Source organism: Eumetopias jubatus, unplaced genomic scaffold (assembly GCF_037043125.1).
Source record: "Eumetopias jubatus isolate StellerSeaLion01/CBP00866 unplaced genomic scaffold, mEumJub1_p1.0 scaffold_5, whole genome shotgun sequence".
Lineage (NCBI taxonomy): Eukaryota > Metazoa > Chordata > Mammalia > Carnivora > Otariidae > Eumetopias > Eumetopias jubatus.
The window spans coordinates 97322884-97350250 of record NW_028274811.1 but is presented as its reverse complement, the minus strand read 5'-3'; the positions used below and the strand labels follow the sequence as shown (position 1 = coordinate 97350250).

General features: G+C 36.2%; 1 protein-coding gene and 1 pseudogene across 5 annotated transcripts in view; one reads left to right on the top strand and one right to left on the bottom strand.

Annotated features, from left to right (window-relative positions):
* TENM2 (teneurin transmembrane protein 2) overlaps positions 1-27367 on the top strand; it is a 924727-nt gene that overhangs the window by 45565 nt on the left and 851795 nt on the right. Inside the window, exon 2 of one of the 5 annotated variants that reach the window (XM_088023680.1) lies at positions 26930-27004. The exons of the other annotated variants lie outside the window; for them this stretch is intronic. Coding sequence (XP_087879806.1) covers positions 26930-27004 — 75 coding nt within the window. The remainder of the gene's footprint in view (positions 1-26929; positions 27005-27367) is intronic. 5 annotated transcript variants of the gene reach the window in all.
* Positions 7486-7951, bottom strand: LOC114208651 (ubiquitin-conjugating enzyme E2 L3 pseudogene; annotated as a pseudogene).

Here is a 27367-nt window from a genome sequence, read left to right as displayed (position 1 = left end):
AAACAACAGCAATTTATTTTCTTGTGCTCTGGAGGCCAGAAGCTATGATCAAGGTTCCAGCAGAGTTGGGTTCTGGTTAAGAGCTTTTCCAGCTTGCTAACAGCTACCTTCTTGCTGTGTCTTACATGGTGGAGAGAGACCCCTGGTGTCTCCTGCTCTTCATCTAAGGGCACCAGTTCTATTGGACCAGGACTACACCTTTATGACCTCAATTAACCTTAATCATCTCCTTCAAGACCCTGTCTCCAGTTTAAGCACATGAAGGGTCCAGGCTTAAATATATGAATTTGGGGGGGGGGGGAACACAACTCAGTCCACAACACATAATATATTTTTTATCAAGTTTGATTGAATATAAACTTTGAGAATGACACTATCAAAATTATTGGGTGCATATAAAAGGTGGATTGGTGCTACCATGGCATAAGCCATATTGACAAATTATTAAACTATGTGCTCTAAAAATTGTGAGTAAATACTGTCAAGATTGATATCCTAAAATACGCCTGTATAGGCTTTTAAAAATATGTATTTCAACAAAATTCCAAGAAAGACAAGTCAGAAGGACGCAGACATGGGAACTTGCTCAACTGTCACTTCTCATCTCTCCTCCCTTCCCTCTCCAATTACAGAATGGAGGCAGTTCTGCTGACATGCCATAGATTCTTATTCAGTATGAGGCCATCCCTGAAGATCCTGTCAGTGAGCTTCCTGGGTCTCTGCTATTCCTGTTTGGGTCTAACTTTAGATTAGTGGTAGGTGTGCACTGTTTCCTCATGATCAGTTCATGGCAAGCTCGCCTGTGAGTTGTTCTAGTTCAATTGTGTGCTTTATTTTTTCCTTCCCTCTTAATGTTTTAAAATTAGAAAACAGGATTTTATTTTAGGTCACTATTTTAACTATGAGTCATTGGCTTGTCCTAAGGGTAAATTATCTTTCTTCTGTTGCTCCTGATGAAGTATTTTTTAGGGTCCCCTCCCCAAAGATGCCAGGATATCACTAGGTGTATGTATTTAATATGTTTAAACTGAATCATCTACCTATTCATCAAAGAGTAAATTTAACTGCTTGGTTTTTTTATTTATTTTTTGTTATTGTTTCTTAATTTTTCTGTGAACATTTCAATCATCTGGTTACTCCTATGCTGTTAAATGATTCATATGAAGGCAGTACATGATCTTTGATGAAGTACTTCTCATTTCGGGTGATTGAGGAAATCTTCTGTCTTAAATTTCATGAAGGAGTAATTGTGTGTCTATGTGTTATTATTTAAGATGACATGTAGATCTCTTGTTAACCAAAGGTTGGCTCCTGTGCTTGGAGGCTAAGTAAGGAGACATAATTTGGCTAAGTTAGCTGTGGCTTTAAAAAGAAAAATAGAAGAAGAAGAAGAAGGAGGAGAAGGAGAAGGAGGAGTAGGAGGAGGAGGAGAAGAAGAAGGAGAAGAAGGAGAAGAAGGAGAAGAAAGAAGAAGGAGAAGGAGAAAAGAAGAAGAAGAAGAAAAAGGAGGAGGAGGAGGAGGAGGAGAAACAAAGTAAAATTTATATTTCACCAAATAGTTTCTCGACTTCATTTCCCTAAATACTGATAAATTTCCCCCTTTTCTATCACTTTTTTTTTCTTTTTCTGGATGGGATAAAGTTGTAGAACACATTTGGATGAAAAATTTTAAATAAACTTTTTTATTTTAAAAGAATTTAAAATTTTAAAGTGTTTTATTTTACGGATTTATTACAAAGATAGTACAGAGAGTTCCTGTATACCCCAATTTTCTCTATTATCAACATCTTGCAATAGTATGGTACATTCGTTACAGTTAATGGAACAATACTGATACATTGTTATTAACTAAAGTTCATATTTAATTAAAATTTTCTCCATTTTTCCCCTAATGTCCTTTTTCTGGTCCAGGATCCTATGCAAAAATACCACACCACATCTAGTCATCGTATCTTCTTTAACTTCTCTTGGGTGTGACAGTTTCTTAGACTTTCCTTGTTTTTGATGACCTTGGCAGTATTGGGGAGTTTTGGTCGGGTGTTTTATAGAATGGCCCTCAGTTGGGATTTGTCTGATATTTTCCTCCTGATCAGAGCGTTATAATGTCTTTTTAGGAGGAGGACTACAGAGGTAAAATGCCATTCTCATCATCTTATATCCAGAGTACATTCTATCAACATGACTTATCACTATTGATACTAACCCCGATCATCATTGTTTTTCAAAGTTCTCTACTGTCAAGTTGCTGTTTTTATCTTCCTTTCTGTAATGTATTTTTTAGAAGTCATCACTACACACAAATTTCTTTTAAAGTGTTTAGAAGAAAGTGACTTACACTTCAGGATTGAGGAGTTATATTCCACTTCACTGAGTGCAGAGTATCCACATAAATGATTTGAAATTCTTCTGCATGAAAGAGTTGTCATCCTTTGTATTTATTTATTTATTCAACTTTTCATTTACATCAATACAGACTTGGGGGTATTTATTTTACACTTTGGGTTATAAGACAGTCCTACTTGATTTATTTTGCTGAACAAATTGTTCCATTTTGGCCACTGTGAGTTCTTTTTAGTTGGCTTTTGGGTCCCTGGGATACACACAGATCATTGTGGGTTTTTATTTTGTTTTGAGCACTTTCTCACTCTCTGGAGTTACAGGATACTCCAGGCTTTTATATATTTTTTGTTCCAGTCTTAGAATCAGTCATTTCTTCAAAGGGACTGTTTTTTTGGGTTGTTTCCTTGTTTCTTTATTTGAGAAGAGTATTAGAAACCAAGATCTAGGTATGACTTGATGTCTTCAATTCTCTGTTTTAATTCAGCATTAATATTGGCTGGCCATTGAGAGCTTGATGTTTCTCCCACACAATATGGAAATGTCATGTTTTGTTTCATTCTCATTTATGTACTCGATAAATTTTAGATTTTGTTTCCAGATGTTTGCCTTTGCCTACCAAGACCTCTAGAGCCGGATTGATTTAACCATAGCAGAGCTGTGCTTTTGCTGTAGTTCAAGAGAGCGTAGCTTTCTCCTCCACTCTACCCAGGTATGAGGAAAATATCAGAAATCGAACTAGAATTGATAACGAAATGCATTTATTGAATTTTTAAAAATGAACTAATAAAAGGAATTTGTTCCATAATAAAATCATTATTAATTAAATCAATTGTCTGAGATAATTATATTTTGGCTTCATTTTTCTTAAACCCTAAGTTACACTGATCTGCCTTTTGTATAAGAGATGTCATATTGCAGAGGGCATGGGATGGCAGTATGACTGAGGCAAAAAATACTTATCATAACAATTCCTGTCATCATAAAATTTATTAATTTTAGACCTGAAAGGAATCTTAAAAACTATTCTTTAACTGAATCATCTTAATATTGAGTAAAATGGCTTATGTAAACTCATCCATTTAGGTAGCTGCAAAACTCGAACCAGAATTCAAGTGTCCCCGGATGCAGATTCTATCCAGACTAGAAAAAAAAAAAAAAAAGCAATTAATTCAAGAACTTATACATATATATGTGTAATTGCAGAGAGAAGAAACTCATTTGATGAAGCATTTTGGTGGCTGAGGGCATGACCATCTGAATTACATTTGCTATTTTTGCCTTTAAGACTCACTAGGTAGAATCAGGAAATTTTGAAAAGAAATTCAACTCAACTTGGAACTCAGATGTACAAGGGGACATTCATTATTATTAATTAATTATTCCTTTATTTAAAGGAAAATAAAATAGATAGCTTTTGATGATTCACCAAGAATATATACCTTTGAGTGGCACTAAAAATGAAACTGAAGATTTCCTAGGGGCGCCTGGGTGGCTCAGTCGTTAAGCGTCTGCCTTCGGCTCAGGTCTGGTCCCAGGGTCCTGGGATCTAGCCCCGCATCGGGCTCCCTGCTCGGCGGGAAGCCTGCTTCTCCCTCTCCCACTCCCCCTGCTTGTGTTCCCTCTCTCTCTGTGTCTGTCTCTGTCAAATAAATAAAATCTTAAAAAAAAAAATGAAATTTTGTCAGAAGTGGAACAGAAAGACCTGTCCTATTGTCAAGGGACTTCTCTCCAAGTCTGCCTGTCCATCCTTCCTCCCTTCCATCCCCCCTTCCTTCCATCGTTCCTTCCTTCCTTCCTTCTTTCCTTCCTTCTTTCCTTCCTTCTTTCCTTCCTTCTTTGATCCATCCATCCATCTACATTTATGTATGGAAAACCTTCAGTCTATATACCCAGCACTGTTGTGGGTGCTGAAAAACACACAAGTCAGTTAGACAAAATACTCCCCTTGTGGGGCTTAGATTCTAGTCATCAGCTCCCATGCATACGATGCTGTAGGATTATGGTAGAATGAAACACTGAGTGCTACATGAAAGAATCCACTGCAGTACTCACCATACATTTCCTAATGTCCTCTTGAGAACATTTGAGAAGAGAGGAAAGGTTACCTCATCCCAAACTCTAGTAGCAGACAAAGAAATTTCCCCATCTGCCTTTTAAACTTTTTAACAGACTGGGGGTTTATTATTCAGGAATAACTCCATTATGCTGGTCCTGCTTAGAGTTTGGGGAAAATTGTTCAAATCATATGGGAAGTGGTTCTTTGGAAGCCCCAGTAACATGAAAAAAAAAAAAAAAAAAAAAAAAAAAAAAAAACCAACCAGGAGATTTACAATCCAAAGCCAGACTTAATAATACATAACAAATTGCAGCTCTTTTGGGGACTCTCCCTAGGTACCATTCCTAGGGATTCCAAGTGTTTAATTGAAATTTCTTTGGGGACCGTAGTAATCATTCACTTAAGCATTATATTTATATTTGTGCATGAAGGAAGGAAGTCAAAGAGCTAATAGACCAAGTGAGCAGAATGGCTGCTTTTCAGCTGCAGGCCATGACGAGCTGGCAATTCTCGGAGGAGCGCTTATCCCGGAGACAGCTTGCTTCCGTTGTCCTCCAGGGACTGGAGGAGGACAGAGATGTGACTGACAGCTGTTTCTTCCTGGACTGAGACAGAATGCACGATCCCAGTGCAGCCTGTTTAATCAAACTATTTTCAGTCTAGAGGATTTAAATACCTCAAGATAGAAAAGTATTCTGGTATAGATTTATTCTTAGAAAGGCTATTCTTTTTACCCTCATGGTTAGCCTGGTGTTTTACTCCCAGGAGAGCTGTGGCTTCATGATTTTCAAAGCAGAGTTAATGAGTAACTATTATTCTAGGAATATTGTAGCTGCTAACATTTGTGATGGAATCAAAATAAAAGTCATGCTGTTACAATGACTCTGTTTCTTTGCATAGTCAGAGATCCCACCTCCTTTCAATTCATATGAGAATAGTAGATTAGCTTCAAATAGTTCTTTCCACATTCGGTAAATCTCAAGTGTTGACTCTATTGTTGTTTTCTGGGCTTTGCAGGTGCAATTTTCACCTACATGCATAGAAATACTTGCATGCAACTGGTTTAATTTTTTAACAGCTTTATTAAGGTATAATTTACAAATCACAATGCTCCCCTTTCACGTGTCCAGTTGCATAAATTTTAGTAAATCAACAGAGTTGTACACCCATCATCACAACACAACTTTAGAACATTTCTATCCTCCCCAAGGGATTTCTCGGGCTCATTTGCTCTCAGCTCCAGTCCCAGGTAGCACTGGTTTAGTTGTAACCTACTTTGTTATAAGGGTTTATGTTCATCACCTGAACGTCTAGGTTTAGTTTCCTTGGATGTGGACATTAGTGTGTATTTTTTAATACAGGTAGATGTTTAGATTAAAATATTCCTTATTTTATAAATGAGGAAATAGAAGTTTAGAGAAGCCAGGACAATGACCCCCGATCCCAGAGCAACAAAGCTGGAGGATTTGAACTTCATTTAGTCTGATTCCAAAGCCCCTTTACACTGTGTTGCATGATCACTCTTAGTTTGAGAGTGAGCTGGTTGGGCATCTTAACAGAAGTTGGAGATGAATCAAAGATGATTCTTGTTATTCTTGAGCATGTGTATATCACTTTGCTTTTCTAACTTCTCAATTCTCTTATTATTTTCATTACTATATATACATATATACTATATATGTACAGATTATATATATACACACACACTTATACACTAGCATCTCTCTTTTTTTAAAGATCTGTTTATTTAAGAGAGAGAGAACACAAGAAGGGGCAGCGGGAAGGGGAGAAGCAGGCTCCCCACTGAGCAGGGAGCCCGATGTAGGGCTCGAGCCCAGGACCCTGGGATCATGACCTGAGCCAAAGGTAGATGCTTAACCGATTGAGCCACCCAGGCACCCGCATATCTCTTTTTTTATTTGGGGTTGCATTGGGGTTTGATGTCTGACAATTTTCTGATGCTAACTTATGTGATCATTGTCTTCCTTCCTGTTAAAAAACTGTGCTAAAGATTCTGCTATTATCTCTTTTCTCATATGTATGAAAATATCTCATAAAAACATTTGTTATTGAAGTATAATATTGCTGCTATTAGAATACAATATAATGTTACATATTGACCAGGTAGTTCTTTATGTCCGAATGTTTACTTGGAGATACTTGGATTAGTCAAAGCTGTTTTTTTTTAAATTCATAATATAAATAATTAGAGATTTAATATCTGACATATCAGAATGATGCTAAATTTTATTTTGTTGGACTGGTAGGAATTTTAATAAAATCTTAGTCACCAACTCATGATACTGCAACAGAAATTAGTGTAGGGCTGTGAGAGCTTTGTGGAACTGCCAAAATCTGAGTCCAAGTTCCTGCTTTTCTTGACCATGTCCTTCAGCAGTTTGTATCATTTTCCTGCTCCTACAAAATAGCTCTCACTGAATAGTAGTTTCTTTTCATTAACAACTTCCCAACAGAAAGTCAGTGTTTTATGTTTTGAATCACATAGTAGTGTATGTTTCCTATAAAGCACAACTTCAAACAATTCAATATTGGCTGCATTATTTTAGTTAAATCTAGATGATGAGACAAGGAAATTCAAATATATATAAAGGATCAGCCACAATCAAAATTAATTTTTTTTTTTTTAATTTCTGTGAAGCCCAGAATCAGGAATGCTGATGACTGGGTTCATCTCCTCCAGGGGATGACTCTGGAAACACGGTTTCTTTCATTGGTGGCGCCCCCATCTTGAATCTGTCATTGCCGGATCTCCTGCATCACAAGGGAAAGAGAACATGGAGGGGGATCATTTGCTTTTTCAGCTCTCTGGATTTTATTTTATTTTATATTATTTATTTATTTGTTTGTTTGTTTGTTTGTTTGTTTATTTTAGAACATCTTAAATTTTTAATCCTTTCTTTACAGGTTACCTAGACCACTTTTGATTAAGAAAAATGGAAAGTTAGTAACTACCACAAGCAAACGCCAGGCGGCGGCACGTGTCAATTTTCTAGAGTCCTGCTTTGCGGGGTGTCTGACCGCGCTGCTCGGGGTCTCCGCTCACACTCGCTGGAATCGGTCGCGGCAGTTTAGTCCACAGGTCGCTTCTACCCCTATTTCTTTGTAAACTCTTCAGCGCTCTTACAGAATTTTTTACAGCCCTTAGAGTTATTCTTCAGCTAGGTCAGCCCGAAGTGGGTGCTTGGGCTGGGGGTCGTTCACCAGTGCTATGAGGGACTGGATTACTTAGTCGGTTTTGGTTGCTGGCTTCCAGTTTTCGGCACTAATGACTGGCAGAGAGACCTGCCCCTTTTCATCGATGTTCAGGTGATAGATCTTTGTTTTAAATGTGATCTTCGGTGGTTTGAATGGGTACTCTGCTGGAAAGTTGATTTCGATTCTGAAGTCCCCCTTATCATATGGAGGGTTGTCAGGAACAATAAGCCCTTGCCAAGTCAATAAATTAGCTTCATCAACCTGGATGTTAGGGAAGTTTTTCATTCCACATTTGCGGATTTCTTCAAGCTCCTTCATCAGCCTCCTGCTGGCGGCCATCTTGGATCTGGTGCTGCTAGCTCTCTGGATTTTAAATGACACACATCACTTCTGCTTCACTCGGTTGACAAGAACTAGACATGCGGTCTGACCTAGATGGCTTGGGAACAGGGAGTGATCATTCCTGGCTGGGCAACCACCTTCTAGTAGCGGTTCTATACCATGGAAAGGGAAACACTAATTTTAGTAGACAGTTAATTCTCTGTGACTTTCAAGCTAAATCTCTAGGCAGAAAATTAGAGGTGATCTGACTCTGAAACATAAAGGAATCTTGAACCCTGGGCCAATTAGGTGTCTATGGGGGAATGGTGGTAAGTAACTTGGTAACTCTCAGGTGAGGGGATGGTCCCAATTAGCTGTTTTTTAAAGTATCCTGGCCCACACCACTGTATTAAATTTAAAAATTGCCGTTGCTCTGGTTAGAGGGACTTTGGGAAGGGACAGCTCTAGATGGGTCCTTCTCACTTACTGTAGGCTCTCAGCAGAATCCCTAGGGATTCTGGAAAGGTAGATGAAAACCACTAGAGTAGATTAGCTCAGAATCCCTTCCTCTCTCACCATTCTCTGATTTAAGGTTTTTATTCTCTCTCCCTTTCTCTTTTACTTCTTAATAAAATCTTCTTTAAATGATCACTATAGAAAGTCTGGAGCAGAAACTAAAGACTGGCAGCCCAAAGACCTACCTTATTTGGATTGCACTTTTTTAAAATTACATTTTTTGGCCATTATTTATAAATAAGTAAATATTACACAGAGTCTAGATTTAAGGCTTTTTTAGAAAAAAATGCAAAACCAGGCAACATTAGTTCTATCTTTGTGGATGGCAGATATCTACTGGAGTTAACAACTGCCTTACCAAAATTCTCATTTTTCTACAAGCCCCCACTGCTCCTTAATGCCCTTTACACTGGGTGACTTAGCTCCTTTGTGTTAACTGCCTAGCTTCTGTAAGTCATTTGAATTTACAAAATGCGATCTAGTGGAAAATAATATGACCTCATTGAAATTTTTATCTTTTTCAGGCAAGCAGATAGTTATTAAAAACTTGTGAGCAAGATTAAATTGAATCTCCACTTTCAATTGTTCTTCAACCTATTTTTCATAGAAAGTTCTACTGCGTGATCCTCTCCTTTTTGGAAGACATTTATTTATAAAATGAATTTTCCACAATAATTATTCCCCATTGCCTCTGTTACTCCCCATAGCCTTTCGGTCTACAGGATTTTAGACTTCTGCTTTGAATTAATTTAAGTAGTGATTTTCTCTTACCAGACAAAGGGTCTATATAGCAACAATATATATGACAAAAGACATAATGGCACTTTTTTTTTTTAAATTTGGCAATCTATTTCTTAGAGTTGTCGCTAATAATGTCTTTCTGAGGATGTGTAGTGAAACTTTGACATATGTCATGGTTGTCAAAGTCAGCATTAACACAAAATAATAAGTTATTTAATATAGGACTCAACTTTATTATTTTTTCAAGTAAGCTGTCTATCACCAAGTTCTAAAGTGGATTTCTTTAAAGTCTCCCTGTCTCCAGAGAAAAGGGGAAAAGGCAGTGTGTCCCTGGACAGGATCTATGACTCATTATGTCAATCAAACCCCACTTCAGAAGGGAATAAAGAGATTTGTATCTCAAAGCTGTGCATAACGACTCCTCGGCTTTTCATTTCATATTTATGAGCGGTTTACTTTGAAGTGTTTATCAGCCAATGCGCAGAAACATGAGGGAGCCTTGCCTGAAACCATACTCACGCGTCTAATCTGTGAAATGCTTGCTGAGCAGACTAGCTCATCAGCGCATGCCATGCAAAAATAAATACATAAATAAACTTTTTGTTATTTGAGGTCTTGGAGCCATGTCTTTATATGAACTATAAAAAAGGGATAAATGGTGCTGAACATTTGGAAATCGGTGTAACACAGGAAACTTGGCTCTGTGATGTGCAAAAGGAAGAGGGGGTGGATAATTTCTTGCTTGAAATAAAACCTGGTAGAATGCAGAGAAATAAAAATACACAGATATTTGCATATACTTCTCAGATGGTCTAAGGCTTTGGGTCTGTCCAAGTGACCACATGATGGCAGTGAATAGTATAGGTTGTTTTGTTTAAAAATATACATACAGATATATATTTTTTGAAGACAGAATTCTCAGAATGGTTAGAGAGATGGCACTGCCAAGGTGTCAAAAGCACTAAACAGAAAGCTGTTTTACATATTTTATCTGTATTAGTGTCCCATGTGTATTTTAAGATGTATAAAATAGGTAGAAGGAAAAGTCAGAGAAGGTGAAGAAGGGGACGGGTGCATAGAGTTAAAAAAATAAAAGTATACATTCTTGATGAATGACACTGGTACATTCTCTCTATTTTTAATCTACCTCTCTAACTTTCTTTAACTCAACAAATGTTCATTGAGCAGCTACTACACTAGATCCTGATCCAGTGGTAGAGATCAGTCAGCGTTGCTGAGAAGGATCTGGCATGTTGAGCGGGGCTGACAAGTTGACAAGCTAATGTTACTGTCACACATCAGTTTCTTACTCTGACCAAGGGATGCTCAATTCCCTACTTCTTGACATCGGATCCCTTATGTCTGTGCTTCCTTCTCAACTCTTCATAGCAAAAAGGGTGTTTAAAGAAGTAAGCCTAATTCACTTTTATAACCTGTAGATTATTTCATTGATTTGAACAGTTGGATGGACATAAAGGATGGGAATTCAGAAGCCATTCTCTTATAAAAGAGTTAGTTTCCTGTTTTGCCCTTTTTTGTGCAGATTCCCTTCAGTATTCTAATTGGGAAAAGTGTCTCTGATGCCTAGACTCTCACTAGAAATATCTTATAGTCACTTGAAGTTTAAAGCGGAAAGTCTTTAGACTCAACTAGAAAGCATGACAGGTGAGAGAGCACCCAGGCTTGGGAGCCAGAAGGAGAAATGCACTAATTGGGGCTATTCTATCTACTCATCATATGGCCTTAGAAATGTTATTTCTGTCTTTTAAGCCCATACCTTCCTCCTCATTTTGTCTTGAGGATTATATGAGAGTTTACATGTAATGTGTTTATAACTCAGTCTTGACACATACAACACAACCAGTAACTATTAAGCCATAAATGTTTGTTGAGTGACTGAATGAAGGATGCCAACCCTTCTGATCCCATCCTTTTATTTTCAGAGAAAACCTGAGGAGTCAGGGGATGAAGGGGCTTACCCAAGATTGTATGTTTGCCTCTCAGGCTTTCTAGAGAAAAAAAAAAAAATAGAGAGAGTTATCTCCCCCACTGCATCTGCCTTCCCACACCCACCAATGTAGGTAGAGTGAAAAATAAAGTCACCAGGAATAGAGCATGATATTGGCATTGTATATGTATATGTTTATCTTGTTTGTTAGCCTATGGAGATCACCCAAAGCAGGGACACAGCTTTTCCATCTCTGTATCCCTGGTTGGTTCCTAGCACACCTTTTTGTCTGTTTGTAGAACTGCATTGAACTAATCAGTTTGAAACATAAACAGTGGGTGCCCTTGGGTCTCTGTGAGCCATATAATGGCATTGATTCTGAGGAAGAGAGACTTAAGTACAAAGAAGCATAAAACCTGCCAGATATGTAGGAATGTCAACCAAAGCCTTTGTGGGGTGTGTTCCTGATAATGCTGATGGATAGGTTTTCTGAAAAGACTATTTTGATTTTCTTATCCGAATGGAGATTGAGTACACTGCACACAAGAGAAAATGATTTGGAGCCAATTCTAAGAGAGAGGAAATTGAAGCAAGAAATAAGTGTTTGAAATAATAATCTGCTGCTGATCCCTAAACAACCTGAAATGAGAGCACAGGAATTAATGAGGCTCCTAACCCCTTGTGACATAGGCATGTGGGACTTATGCCAGTGAAACAGCAATTTCCCTGGTGGTCTGTTCACAGGCTATGAGCGAGCAAACAAAACCAATGTCCCCTTTGAAAACAAAGCTATCTTAATAAGGGAAAGGTTCTCAGAGGAAGGCTAACAAAGTGCCAGGTAGTGCAAATGTTTTTCATAAAGCACCTGGAAAAACCTCAGCAAAGAGAAACATCTCAGTAGAGAACAATTAAGTGTCACATTGGATTTCATTGCCCATCATTCCAGAGAAGTAGCAGTTTTGCTGGAAAAAAGTTGGCTTTCTATGAAGGAAGCAGTCTACCAGGAGTGACCACTGATTTTTTTTTTTTTTTCTTTTTAAGGCAGGGAGAGGCAAGAGAGATGCATCTCAGTTCTCAACTCTGTCAGAGATATGCTTTGTGATTTCTGGAAAGCTCAGGAACCTCCCTGCTTTTCTGCTACTTGGGGGAGATAATTCTTGCAACTTTCCATGGATGATGTTGATTCCTAAGGCAGTTTGCTTCGAAAATCTTCAATAAATGTGTGCCCTCTGAATACCAAATGGAAGAGATAGATAGTATAATCACTGGATTCTGGGAGATATTTTGGGAAAATGAGGAATGCCAAGGAAGTGGTCTGTAATGACTGAACAGTTGTTCTACTAATTAGAAGAGGCAGGATGATATTAACTCTGGGCATAGCTTTGCCAGAGCACCTGAAAACGGAGACCAGGCACTTCTCCTGTGCCTCTGGAGCAGTCAAGTGGCCAGAGCACTTGATGTCTGTGCAGGGGAAAATGTTCTTTGTGCATTTCAGGATAGGAACACTATTAGAGCACAGTCCTCATTTCATTTTAAAATGCTTTGAGGAGGTTGATGTTTTGATTCATTGTGATTTTGGCCTTCCATACATGGGAAAGGATTTCATGGAGGATGCAGGGCTGCACCATAACTTTCATGGACCTTAGGCACTATTGCCTTTGTTGGCCCCTTCCTCCCGAAAAAAATATTTGATATTATAGTTACAACTATGTAATATAAAGACAAACAAATTATTATTAAAGATTAAAACATTTTCTACAAACTAAAGGTTTTTTTTTCTGATTTTAAAAGAAATTAAACTATTTCTGTGGGCTCTTGAAGGTGTTATGGCCCTAGTGACTGTGTCTGTTGTACCTACTGTGTAAGTTGGCCTTCGGGCTATTGAAATTGACATGTCTTTTTGTCATAGTCATCCATGGATCTAAAAAAGTGAATTTCAGTATTTTGAGGCAAAGACTTCTTGTCTGAAAAAATGGTACAACCATCTGATGAAAAGTAGAAGTTTGTGATATAATGTGAATTAATTTCTATGGGTTCAGAATTTATAGTTACCATTTACACATAAGGAATAAATTGGTCCACATATAACACATCACCCTAATTGCTCTACTTTTCCCCCAACATAAGAACCATTCATTTTAATAACAGTGTTTTTACATTGCATTTAATATTTTCTCATTTTTAAGAACTGAATATAGTCACCATAATGTAATTTTTATGCAAATCAAAGCAGCCCTAGTGAATGATGAGTTCATTGTTACATGTGCACCGTAATAAATTTGTCCCAGAAGTTTTGGAAGTTTGTTAAATTTCAAGTGGTCCCTTACTTCTGCTCTTCAGTTGTACTAAACTGTCTGATCTATGCATGGCCTCACACTCTTAGATGTCTGCTTTATCTCCCCCGCTCTCTCCTAAGCCCCAGGCACCTCCTTCCCATCCTCAATCAGTGGCAAACTCCCAAATCCACATCTACCATCTACCCACTCCCACCAGCTGCACCCACAGGCTCTGCCTTCCTTCCTATCACTATAAATGAACAATCTCTACTCTTATCCCAGGTGAAACCCCCACTTGTATGCAAGGTCAGTGTCCTACTGATCTACTCAAGAATGTTGCATCAAGAGTTCTCCCAACTCTCTTTCCTAAATGAACCATTCTTTCATTCCTACCAGCATACACACATGCTGTGACCTTCCCCCAACTTCTGTTCACTTACTTTTTCCATCAGCTACCACCACATTCCTTCACTCCTTATTGTAGCACATCTCAGATGATGTGTTTGTCTTATTGCCACTGATTCTTCTCCCCTATTTTCTTATAAACACAGTCCAATCAGATTATCACATATACCCCTCCACATAACTCTTTTTGGTGTTTGTTTTTCACCAACATCACTAGTGATTACCATATTGCTATATCTTCATGTCACATTCTCGATTCTCATCTTAGCAATCTATCAGCAATGTTTGAAACAGTTAATTGCCCCTTACTCTGTGATACACTTTCATTACTTAGATTCTGTTCTAGCATATGCTCGTGGCTTTCCTCCTACTGCACTGGTTGTTCATTTTCATACTCCTTTACAGCTTCCTCCTCTTTGCTCCAAACTCTGAATATAAAAGTGACTTAGGGCTCAGTCCTTGATATTCTTTTCTATGTAGAGTTATTCCACACTGCGACGTTGTCCAGCTCCATGGCACTAAACAGAATCTACATGCCAATGACTCCCAAATCTATATCACTTACATATCTATATCTTTTATATATCCAACTGCCTACTCAGCATCTCCATTTATATGTCTAATATGTAGTTCAAACTCAGATATCCAGGATTGAAATCTTGGTCTGTATGTGTCTTCCCCATCACAATTGATGGCAACTCCTTCTGATTTTCAGTTCAAAAACATTGTCACGGGGGCACCTGGGTAGCTCAGTCATTGGGTGTCTGCCTTTGGCTCAGGTCATGGTCCCAGGGTCCTGGGATCGAGCCCCACATCAGGCTCCCTGTTCGGCGGGAAGCCTGCTTCTCCCTCTCCCACTCCCTCTGCTTGTGTTCCCTCTCTCGTTGTGTCTCTCTCTGTCAAATAAATAAATCTTTAAAAACAAAAACAAAAACAAAAACATTGTCACATTCAACTCTTTCTGCCATACCCTACATACAGTCCATTAGGAAATCCCACTCTGCCAACCACTTTGCTCCTTACAACCAGAATAGGCTGTGATCATCTCTTACAAATGCATTCTGAGTGGTCTCTTTGATTCTGTTCTTATTCCTCTCCTTCAGTATTCTAACCTAACAGAACAATCCTTTAAAAATGAAAATTAGACAGTGTCACCCCTCCCGAAAACAATGCAATGGTTCTCTGTTTCCCTCTTGGTAAAGATAAATGTCCTTAAAATCACTCTCGAAGCCCTTTAGAACTCAGCTCTCATTAACTCTCTGACCCTTTCTTATAAGATGGCATCTTTGTTCACTGCATTCCAGCCACAAAGTTCCTCTCGCTCTTCCTGGGACATGCCAGGCACACTCCTGCCTGGAACCTTTACACTGATGGTTTCCTTTTGCCACAGGTATTGGAAAGGCTGACTCTTTCGGCTTCTTCAAGTCTTTGTTTAAATGTCATCTTCTCAGTAAGGCCTTCCTCGATCAAATTATTCAAAACACAAAAGGCTTTCACCCCTCTATTTTCTGTTTTCTTTTCATAGTACTTACCACCTTTGAGGGTACTACACACTTATTCATTATGTTAATTGTTTAATATCTGTTTGCCCCAGCTAAAATATAAGCTCCACTAGGACAGAGATCGTTATCTCTTTTGTTTTCCGATATATCCCAAGCCTGCAGAACAAGGTTTAGCAGTTAATAAGCACTTAATAAATATTGAATGAATGAATGAATGAATGAGTGAATGAATGAATGAATGAGGCTCTTTACCTTTGTTCTACTTGCCTAGATTCCCTTCTTTTAGGTTTATGTCTCCTCTCATGTTTTCATGTGTCTGCTCCCATGAAGTTAGCGGTCTCCATGGCCTTATGAATATAGATATTATTAAACCTATTTTATTGATGTGGAGACTGAAGATCAAGGGTGGAGGAACTAATTAACTTGAACATCATCAGACCATAAGTGGTGGAATAGGGATTCAGATTCTGGATTACTTGCTTCTGGTGTGTTCTTAATCACAAGGATCTAGAGTGTTTCTCCTAGGGAGAAGAGTACATCAGTTTCCTGGCAGTATACCTGTCATGTAATGATTTGTTTGCATGTGCTTTTTTTAAAAAAGTTAAGAATATTTTGTTAAAACAATTATAGGTTCACAGCAAAATTGAGGGGGAAGGAACAGAGATATACCATATACCTCCTTCCCCCACACATGCATAGCTTCTTCCATTATCAGCATTCCCCACCAGAGTGATAAATAAACATTTATTACACCTGATGAACCTGCATTGGCACATCATTATCACCCAAAGTCCATAGTTTACATTACACTTCAGTCTTGATGCTATAAGTTCTATGGGTTTGGGCAAATGTAAAATGACATGTGTCCATCATTATAATATCATACAGAGTATTTTCACTGCCCTAAAAATTGTCTGTGCTCCACATAGTCATCTCTCCCTGCTGAATCCCAGGCAACCACGGATCATTTTACTGTCTGCATAGTTTTGCCTTTTCTAGAATGTCATATAGTTGGAATCATACAGTATGTAGACTTTTCGGATTGGCTTCTTTTACTTTGTAATATACATTTAAGTTTCCTCCATGTCTTTTCATGGCTTGATGGCTCTTTTCTTTTTGTTCCCGAAAAATATTCCACTGTATGGATGTATCGGTTTATTTATCTATTGGTTGCTTTTACTTTTGCTTCATAACTTTCTTCCTGATTGGCTAGATGTTAAATAGACATGCAAGCAGAGGCAGTTCTTTGTAGTTTATTTCAAAATGTAACCATAAAAATGTTGAATGACATGACTTAATAGAAAAATTATGATTTTGCAAATATTTTTAAGTATGTGATAAAAATAGACTGTCCAAGACTTCTATTTTTCAATTATTTGAATTTTTAGAAAAAAAACCTTTAAATCAGAGAAAAGTACAGAGAATAAAGTACACAGTACTCATCCCCTGTAATTAACAAGTGTTAATATTTTCTCAAATTTGTTTCAAATCCTCTTTCCTCCCTCTACTCCCTCCCCAACCACTGCATTCTCCTCTCTGTAGTGACAGAAATAATTGCTATGAAGAATTTGGTGTATGTTTTTCCAGTTCAGATTTATCTTGTTAGTATTATGTATCTAAAAACAACATAGAGCAGCCATTATATTTTTCTTATTATGCTTTTGTAACTTGACAATTGGATTTTGAGGTCTATCTCTATTAAGACCCAAGGCAGTTATTTCTATTAATTCTCTACTCATAAAATTGCCAATATGTGGCTAATGGTGAACAGTATTAAAGGTTTGTATCTCTTCTTGCTGGTTTCTCAGGAGACTTATTTCCTCCAAAAGTAAGCAGTGTATAAACTAAACTACTTGACACATCTAACTTTGGTAACAGTTTTGAGTGGATAGTGTGAAGATTTTGTTTTTAAAGAGTTACCAGTTGATGCCTCTAGATATGCTAAAATCCTTGTAAAGCTGTTGTCTCCATTGTATGTGAATGAATCCATCACTTGTTAAAAGCAATGCTTGTAAGGCCCTTTAGCTGATGGCTCAAACCACATTGGGAATGAAGTATTTTAGTGGCGAGTTAGTCTCTGGTATTGCCGAAACTGATTAGTTACAGCATCACTCACACCATGAACATAATAGTGCTGATGGTAGAGTATTTCAGCTGTGATGATATAAGATTTTTTTACTCCATTGAGCAAGCTTCTGCCTTCTATTCCTGAATTTCCTTTTGACTTTGAGTTTATGTGACTCAACAACTCTCTGTAAGTCAACAGCTGCCAGATGCTAAATGTAATTAAGGCTTTACATGTACTTGTAACCTACGACATGTGTTTGGAACACAGGAAGCAAGGTGGGAAAGGAAGAAAAGGAAAACTCTTGATTCAGTTTCAATTATCCTCTCCCTGTTTAATGATGCTAACAGGCACTAGGAAACTATGGTCTTGCCATTCTCTACAAGCTGTGTGTCTGGATGCTTAACATAGTTTTAAACAAGAATCTAAATCCTAGCAGTAATTGGTAATGAAGCAGTTGATTTAAAGGAATTGATTTACAAACAAGAGTATATCATTAACATTTCTCCCCAATATTTGTGGTCACAAAGTAGACTCTGATTAGTTACTGAACAAAATGTCTGCTGTACATATATTCACCTGGTGATAGACTGCAATCTATCCATCTCACAAGATGTCAGGCTATAGATTAGTTAATTAACTCTTGAGATCTAGAATAATCCTTCAGTGATGGGAAAGTCAAAATGTTTTCAAAACATCAAGTGCATGATAGAGACAGGGACCTTCATGAGTGCTGAGAATGCAAATGTCATGTCTTTGTCAAAATTTAGTTAATGTTGGTAGCGTCTTTACTGATAAATCAAATATTCTCCATTTTCCTTTAAGAAACTAGAATGTTACCTTAATTAATAGAATAAACATTAATTATATCTAAATAGACTACAGTTTAACTGGAAAAGTATTCTGTTTGTGTAGAGGTAGGAAAAATTAGAAAAGGGAATCATGTCCATCATTTTGTATTTCTTTGCTTACTAGTAACATGGTAATAGTAATATTAATAATAGCTAATATTTATTGACTTTTGACTTTGTTCTGGAATATTCTAAATATATATATTCTCTGACACAATGCCCAGAGGCAAGAACTGCTATAATTTCCTCCATTTTACAATTGCGAAAACTGAAAAATAGGAATATTGAATAGCTTGATCAAAGCAAAAAAAAATAGCCCTCACAGTAAGTAAGGCAAATCTCCAAGCAGCTAAAATAAAACAAAATAAAAACCAAAAATGAAGTAAAGCCAGAAATCTGAAGCTTGAACTGCAAGCTTCTGGTAGGTCTTCACTGAGAGCAAGGACTAATACCAGACCTGCATTTGGGACATTGGACCTTGGACTTAGAGCAAGAGGGACATGAAACTGAGATTCTTGCACTAACCAGGAATCCTAAAAAAGGTATGTGATTAATACTACCACATGTCTTAGACAGAAGCAAATACAAATCTTCATCTGAGGCCCTTGTGATTTTAAAAAACTAAAATAAACCAATGTCAGCTAAAATAAATACAATTAAGTACATAAGAAAACAAACCTTCATAACTAAGCAATTTTCATCTTTGAAGTCCTAAAACATTATAATTTGTTGGATCTGTACTTTCAAATGTATAATATGCAAATTAGCAACTAAGATGATAATAGAAAAACTGAACAGAAACATTTAAAAAGCTATGTAAGTTTTATAAATGAAATACATAATTGTTGTTAAAAATAGTTGAGTTCATACAGTAAATATGAGATTAGGCACAATTAAAGAGAGAATTAGTCAACTGGAAAAAATAGCAAGAAGAAATTAGCAAGAGACAGCACAGAGAGAAAAGAGATTAAAAATATAATAGAGACATTTAGAGAGAAGGATAATACTTGTTTAATTAGTGAAGAGAATAAACAGTATACAAGTAAGTAAATATTTAAGAAGCAATGACTGAGAAATTTTTAGAATAGAGAAATGATGAAATCGCAGAAATTGAAGGAACAGCATATTACAACTCTGAATAGACTGACAAGGCATACATATTATAATCCCTAGAGAAACTACTATAAATTATTTGAGGAGATAACTACAATATCAATAGAAAAATTAAAATGAAATTTAAAAAAAATTATTAACCCAAGTGAAGATGGGAAAGGAAATATAGAAAGGAATGGTAAAAAAAGGATGGATAGAAAAAACGTGGCAAAATGATGAACTTACATCCAGCCATATCAATAATTACATTAATATCAATGGACTGTCATACCAATGAAAAGGAAAAGATTGTCAGATAAATAGCAAGTCCCAAATATATGCTGTCTACGAGAGACATATTTTTAAATACAAAAACACAGAAAAGTTGAAAGGAACAGAAATAGATGTACAATATGTTTACTACATACAGTAAACCTAAGAAAGCTGGCTTGAGTATTTTCTATTGGGAAAATAGGCTTTAAGGCAAGCAGTATTACAGAGAAAAAGATGGATATTGGAATTGATAAAAGTGTCAATTCACCCCAGAGATGTAAAAGTATATGTGTCTAATAACAATTTGAAAAAGAAGAGAAAAGAAGAGGAGGAGGAGGAGAAAAATTGACAATTGTAAACGGAGAAAGAAAAAACCCATACTTTGTTACAGATTCAACCCTTTCCTCCGTAACTAGTAGAAGAACTAGCCCAAAATTATCAGTAAGGATCTAGAGAACAACATTGTTATTCCTCTTGACCAAATAGATATTTATAGAACTCTATACACAACTGTAGAATACACTTTATCTTCCATCGAAACACTCAGCAGCATATACTGTATTCTGAGCTACAAAGTAGGTTTCAGTGAATTTCAAGAGGAAATCCTAGAGAGGGTGTTCTCTGTCTGTCAAGTACTTAAGTGAGAAATAAATAATGATAAGAAATCTAGACAAATCCAGATATGTAGAAATAAAATTACACACTTCTAAGTAACCCATGTGATACAAAAGTACAAGAGAAACTAGAAAATATTTGGAATTGAATTATAATGAAAGTACAACATATTCAAATTTGTGGGATATAGGTGAATAGGAAGATTATTAGGCTTGATTGTTTAAGAAATAGTTTTTAAATCAGCGATTTATATTTCTACCTCAAGAGCCTAGAAAAGGAAAAAAAAAAACTAGAAAAGAATGAACAAAGAAAACCCAGTGTTAGGTTAAGAAAAACAGTCGAGATAAGAGCAAAAATTAAAGAAATAGAAAATAAACAATAAAAGAAAATACTAAAGCCAAAAAGCTTGTCCTTTGAAAAAATTGATAAACCCCTAGCAAGAATGATCAAGAAAAAAGAGAGAATATACAAATACTCCAAACCCAGAATAAAATAAGGGCTATTGTTATAGATCCTACACATATTCAAAGGTACTGTCATAAACTATAGTAATTTAGATGAAAGGGACAAAGTCCTTATAAAATATAACTAATACTAAAATCAGCTATTATCTCAAGAATGTTTATTAGAGTCACTACATAGTCATGATAATCAGTAATTGATGGGTGATCAATAATCCACCAGAAAGCTATAATAATTCTAAACCCAAATACATCTATAATAGAGCCTTAAATAGACAAAAGCAAATATTGATAAAACTATGGGGAGAAACACCATTATAATAGGAAATTTTATCATATCTTTCAGTTAGTGATAAGACAAGCAAACAGCAAATGATAGACAAGAATTAGTACCATATAGAGGTAGTGAATACATGATTAATAATTTGGTCTAATTGACATATCTGGAATATTACACTCAGTAATTAGAGAATCTGTGTTCTTCTCAGATACATATATAATACTTACAAAGTTTATCAGTCTATAAAACAAATTTCAAAATTATTCAAAGATTTAGTAACATAAAAATTTTGCTCTCTACCCAAATACAGTTAAATTAGAAATCAAAAACAGAAATATATGCAAAATATCACAATACATTTGGAAACTTAATAAATAGGTGCAGTAGATGTATAAAATCTTTAGATCTAAACAACAATGAAAATACTATGAATCAAAACTTGAGAGATGTAGTAAAATGGTGCTTAAAGTGGTGCTTACAGAAAAATATATAGTCTGAAATATTCATAGTAAAAAAAGAGTGGCTGAACACTAATGACATAAAGATTCAAATTTTAGAGCTATGGAAAAGAACAGTTGAATAAGCTAAAAAGAGGGGAAAGGAATAATTTCTATATATAAGGGTAGAAGTTAATAAATTAAAAACATACACAGAATCAGAAAAGCAAAAATTTGGTTTTTGAAAGACAGAACCAATCATTGGTGAAACCAATTAAAAGAAAGAAAGTACATCCATTTATTGATGGACATTTAGGCGGCTGCCATGCCTTGGTTATTATAAATAATGCTGCAATAAACACAGGGATGCATATATCTTTTCAAATTAGTGTTTTCATTTTCTTTGGGTAAATTCCCAGCAGTGGAATTATTGGATCATATGGCATCTCTAATAAGGAAGATGTGGTGTACACACTCACACACACACATACACACACACACACACACACACGCAAGAATATTATATAGCCATTATAAAAAGGATGAGTTTTTGTGTTTTTTGCCATTTGTGACAATGTGGATGGCTCTAGAGGGTATTATGCTAAGTGAAATGAATCATACTGAGAAAAACAAGTACCGTATGACTTCACTCATGTGTGGAATCTAAAAAACAAAATAAATGATAAACAAAAAGCAGAATCAGATCTATAAATACAGAGATCAAACTGATGGTTCCCAGAAGGAAGGGGGTACGGAAGATGACCAAAATGAAGGAAGGGGAGTGGGAGATACAGGTTTTCAGTTATGAAATGAATAAGTCACAGGAATAAAAGGTACAGCATAGGAAATATAGTCAATGATATTGTAATAGTGTATGGTGACACACGGTAGCCACACTTGTGGTAAGCAGAGCTTAACACATAGAGATGTTGAATCACTATACTGCACACTTGAAATTAATGTAATGTGTGTAAACTATACTCAAATGGAAATTTTAAAAAACATTTTTAAAAAGAAAAAGCACAAATAAGTGACATCAAGAATGAAAATAAAGACAACATTCTACAAATCTAGCAGAAATTTAAAAGGATTCAAAAATACGTGGATAACTTTGTGCCAGTTCATTTGAAAACATAGATGAAATGAGCATATTCCTAGAAATATAGATTTTTCCCAAACTTTCTAAATCAACTCAAGAGAAAATAGAAAATGTTAGTAATTATAATTAAATTATAATTATAATTTTAAAATATAAATTATATAAATTAAATTATAAGAATTATAACTAAAAAATAAAGTTTCTGCGTCTGTAAACTGATGATTGTCACAATAGCTATGTTTGTTATAAAGTTATTCTATGGCAGGCAATATCCTAAGGAGCATTTTTACCTGCCTTGTCTAATTCATTGCTCACAACAGCCCTATGAAGGTGAGTGCTATTTTTATGTTTATTTTATGAATGAGTAAATGGAGACTCATCAGAAGAAATAATTCTAAGAATTTATGGTCAAGTATTTTTAAGACAGACTCTGGAATTCCCACTTTAACCCTTGCCTATATAGTGACAATTTTATAGGGCTGTCATCCTTATTAATTTGAAAACTGTACATGAAAGCATGTAGAACAGTGCCTGCCACACTGTGAAGTCCTCCATAAATGTAAGCTAATCTAGTAGTTGTTCCCAAACAGAGGACAGCTAGACTATTGCAGCTAAGTCACCATTGTCCTTTTATTTATTTTTTTTCTATCCAAAAAAAAAAAAATTTTTTTTTTTTTGTTTGCAGACATGGTCAGATGACTCTACACCTTGGTAATGCTGCTGTTATATAGGGTAACTGATAGGTATAGTCTGTAATACCAGAATTCAATTTTTATCTGGTTGGAATTGTCATCAGCAGAAAAGAATCTCCAGCTAGCTAGGTTACTGGTGTTTCATTTCTATTTATGAACTGGCAGTAGTCCAGCTGAACCTTTTGTTGTGGCTGCTTTGGGTTTTCCAAATCGGGCTTTGTTCAGGCTGGAGCAGTGAAAAGGCCACCATATCAGAGGAGAATGCCACATTCACCTTTCTCTTTGAAGTTATAAAGCTTACAGAGAAACCAAAGATATTGGAAACTCTACTGTCGTCACTAGCTATTTTGATGTTTCCTTGATTCAGAATGTGTTTATTCACACCGGAATGATCCTAGTTAAAAATTATGAAAGTTGTGACATATCATGCATTTAGGGAGAGTTTAAAATAATCTGAAAGTTTAGAATATCAAAATATTAACATGTTAGGAGCCATACATGAGAGAAAAGTGTTATTCTTAGGGTGAATTTTTGAAATATAAACATTTGGCTTAAAATTTTATGAATAATAATGCATGTACACCTCCTCTGTAGTTTTAAGCCACAGGATTTTTCATGAACAGTTTTGTCAACATTTGGGAAAATATCTGAATATGTAAAATCAGATGAACTTTAGAAGGGCATTAAGAAGGAGTTTATGTGAAGAATTTTAGTATACACAAGCATAAAACATTCGAATTCATAAGTAGTCTCTTCAGTAGTTTTCAAAATTGTTATCAATGCATTTATAGATATGTAGATTTTAGATTGCTTGAAAATAATATTTTAGGTAATATTGGTAAGTTTTTGGCAAGTGATTATTTTGTGTAGCTTGAACATATCAATAATTTCTCAAATTTCAAGATAAGGTATTGATATTAAATATAAGGTAACAATTTGGTGGTACGTTTTTGATTAATCAAAAATAAAAATTATCACTTATAATTGCCATATTTTTCTTGATAACTTTCTGTTGCAGAAACTTAGGGTATCAGATCAAATTACTCCACTTACTGTGATAAAAAAAGAACTATAACATTATAATTTATATCATTTTCTTAAATACTTGCTGGAAAATTTGGAATTCATACTCATTTCCGACTTGAAAATATAGACTCTAACATTTGCTCAGGAAAGTGGCCCATGTTTATTTACAGGAGATTCTCTTTTTCTTAGGATAAATGACGCTGAAAAAAGGCCACTTAAAAATGGAATCAATGTTGAAAAAGAATCAACTTTATCTTCAAAAAAGAAAATTGATTATCAATAGTGTATTTTATTTTATGTTTATACAATTTATTATTCCAACTATGCTGTAATTATTCAAAAGGATAAAGAATAACATTTCTTGTGCAAGGCATAATATACATTTTATGGCAAAATTGCATGGATGTACAATACATCCTTCACTTTATATTTGAATTTTACAGCATGATCACAGAGAGTTGTATTTTGCAAAAAAAAAAAAAAAAAGGATGAATTCATTAATTTTCCTAAGGACTGTTCATTAACCTTTTATTTAAATAATTATCAGTCCTCATTCAAGTTGAGATTTTCCTGATTCTTGGTATGATGAGTAATTTTGTATTGTATCCTGGCTATTTGTATTATGTTTTGAAAATCTGGATCTTATTTAAATCTTCTGTTTCAGCAGGCCTCCTCTGACACCAAGCCAGTGGGAAAAATGGGACACTGAGGCTTGACTGCCAGATGGAGGTGCAAGTCCAAGTTGGCCACTTGGCCTACTTTGACAAAGCAGGGCTGGGGATGGGGGATGGGGGGTGAGCGGTAGTGTGGATTGAGAAGGGATGCTGTCTTTCTGCTGAGCCAAGTTGGGATTTTAGAGTCTTCACTAGGGCTCTGCAGATAGCAACCTGGTTGAGAGGGAGAGGGGCACCTCTTTACAGTTCCTCCATGAATCCTTCAGGTGGTGGTGAATTTAGATTTAACATTAATTCTTCTCTGAGACCATCGGGGAGAGGAAGGGATGCCTCATTACCACTGGGTGGGGATGGAAGTCCAGGATGCCCTTATGGCCACCAAAGACACCTTCCTGTCAGGTGTCTCGGAAGGCTCATTCCTACTGGATGGAGATGAAATTCTGCTTTATCACTTGATTCCACCCTGGGGTGTTTGTGGAGGTACGGAAGGACTCTTAACTTACAGGAGGCTTTACTCTGGGCTTATTTTGCCTGCTTCCACTGGTGTTTTTAATTTGCAGATTTCTCCAACACCAGGTCTGGGGCATATAAGGCAAAAAGAAACCCCAGGGAACTCACAACCAGGCCCTTACTCAGGTCCCGGGATCCTAATAGGTCTATCTTCTTTAGACCCCTTTTAAACTCTTTCTATGTAATTGTTCTATGTACTGTCCAGGGGGTTTAGCTGTACTTAGTGGACAAGTAGAGAGACATGGGGAATTCTATCTTGATCCAAAACCAGAAGCCCATCAAGTCATCTTTTGAAGAAGCCATCATCACGCCAACATGCATTTCCATTTTTTTCTTGTTCACGGGTTAATTCTGCCAGATCATGGTAATTATGTGGCCTTGCTTATGATCCTAGTGTTTCTTAGCATCAGTTGTATTGACTTCACAGAAATCTGCATCTTTACAAGCTTTACAACTTAAACTCACATTGGCACCATATTACTTTCTGTTATCAGCAACTAACTGATGATACAGATGTTGATAGGGTGGTTGATATGAGAAGAGATACTAGCAGTAAGTGGGTGGGGATGGTGGGGATTAATTTTATAAGTGATTGTTAGTGACCATTTTCATGTTGTAACAACTTTTGCTCCCATGTGTAGAATTTCATCTCTTAAATTCAGGGGACTTGCATACTGAACATTTAGGTAATACAAGTTTTCTATATTGTGCTCCCCTATTACTAAGTTAACTTTTATCTTCCTGCCCTCATAGTAGAAAATCTGTTCAAATGCTGACATTTCCAGTGCTATTTGTATTCCCTGGTATTACCATGACACGATAATTCTGACTTAGCGACATATGTGCTTCTCCTAGTTAAAGGTTATTTCAAAGTGTGAGAAGTTGGTAAAAACTTAGGAGATAAAGCCATGATCACAATACGCTGCCATATCTTTCCTTTGAATTGTGTCCCCAAACCAAACTAGTTGGTCAAAGGCTGATTTTTGATATTTCTTGCCAAATTTACCTCCAAAAAAGTTCTGAAGAGGATCTGGGTTAAGCACTGAAGTTATGGTCAAGAAAAAGACAACTCAAAGACAAAGAGACTTACCAAGAGAATCATTTTTAAACACTTGCGTTCTGCTATCGTGGTCACCTAACAGTTTTTAGACATTAATGTTCTCTCCCAACACCCTAAATTATACTCCAATTCCATGCTATAAATATGGATTTTTTAAATAAAAATAGTGGCTTTGGCCTTGATAATATAACATGGGGCCACACTGGGCAGTTTATTGGCAGCGACCATAAAAAAAAAAAAAAAAAAAAAAAAAAACCTGAGATGAAACGCATTTGAAACATCGTCCACATTAATATGGTATCAGAGAGACTGGAGGCAGATAGAAGGTAAACATAAGTATATGAATACTGAAATATGATGACTTTCTATCTTTCTGCAAGAAAGTAGAGAAAGAAAGAAATGTTGACTGCTTTCCACTAGAAATCTTAGCTTGGAGAATCACACAATGACTAGTCTCTCTCTTCCATTCAAAGCTGCCATGGAGCTTAATAAAGACATAATTATACAAGATGAATTAAAGCAAAATCAACCTTCCATCAATGAGCAAAGTAAGTGCAAAACAATAAGTTGACATGGTATTAAAACTCCTCTATGCTGTTTACATTCTGAGCAGAAGAGTATGACATGAGGGTTTTGTGCTGTAAGAGGAACTACGTGAAAAACGTTTGTCGGAAATCAATGTATAATAGGGGAATGTTTGGGAGCAGTATGGTAAGAGCAAACTGAAGAGGGCCTAATAATTTCCTGGAGTAAATTCGCAGTCCCTCCAAGTAGTGAGTCTACCACTAGATGAACATCTGCTGGCCAAGCTGTGAGAGGATGAACAGTTGAATCACTAGATAACCTTTCATGGCTCCTTGTCCTTTTCCTATATGGTATTTATCACTTTTTAAATTGTACTTTGTTTATGG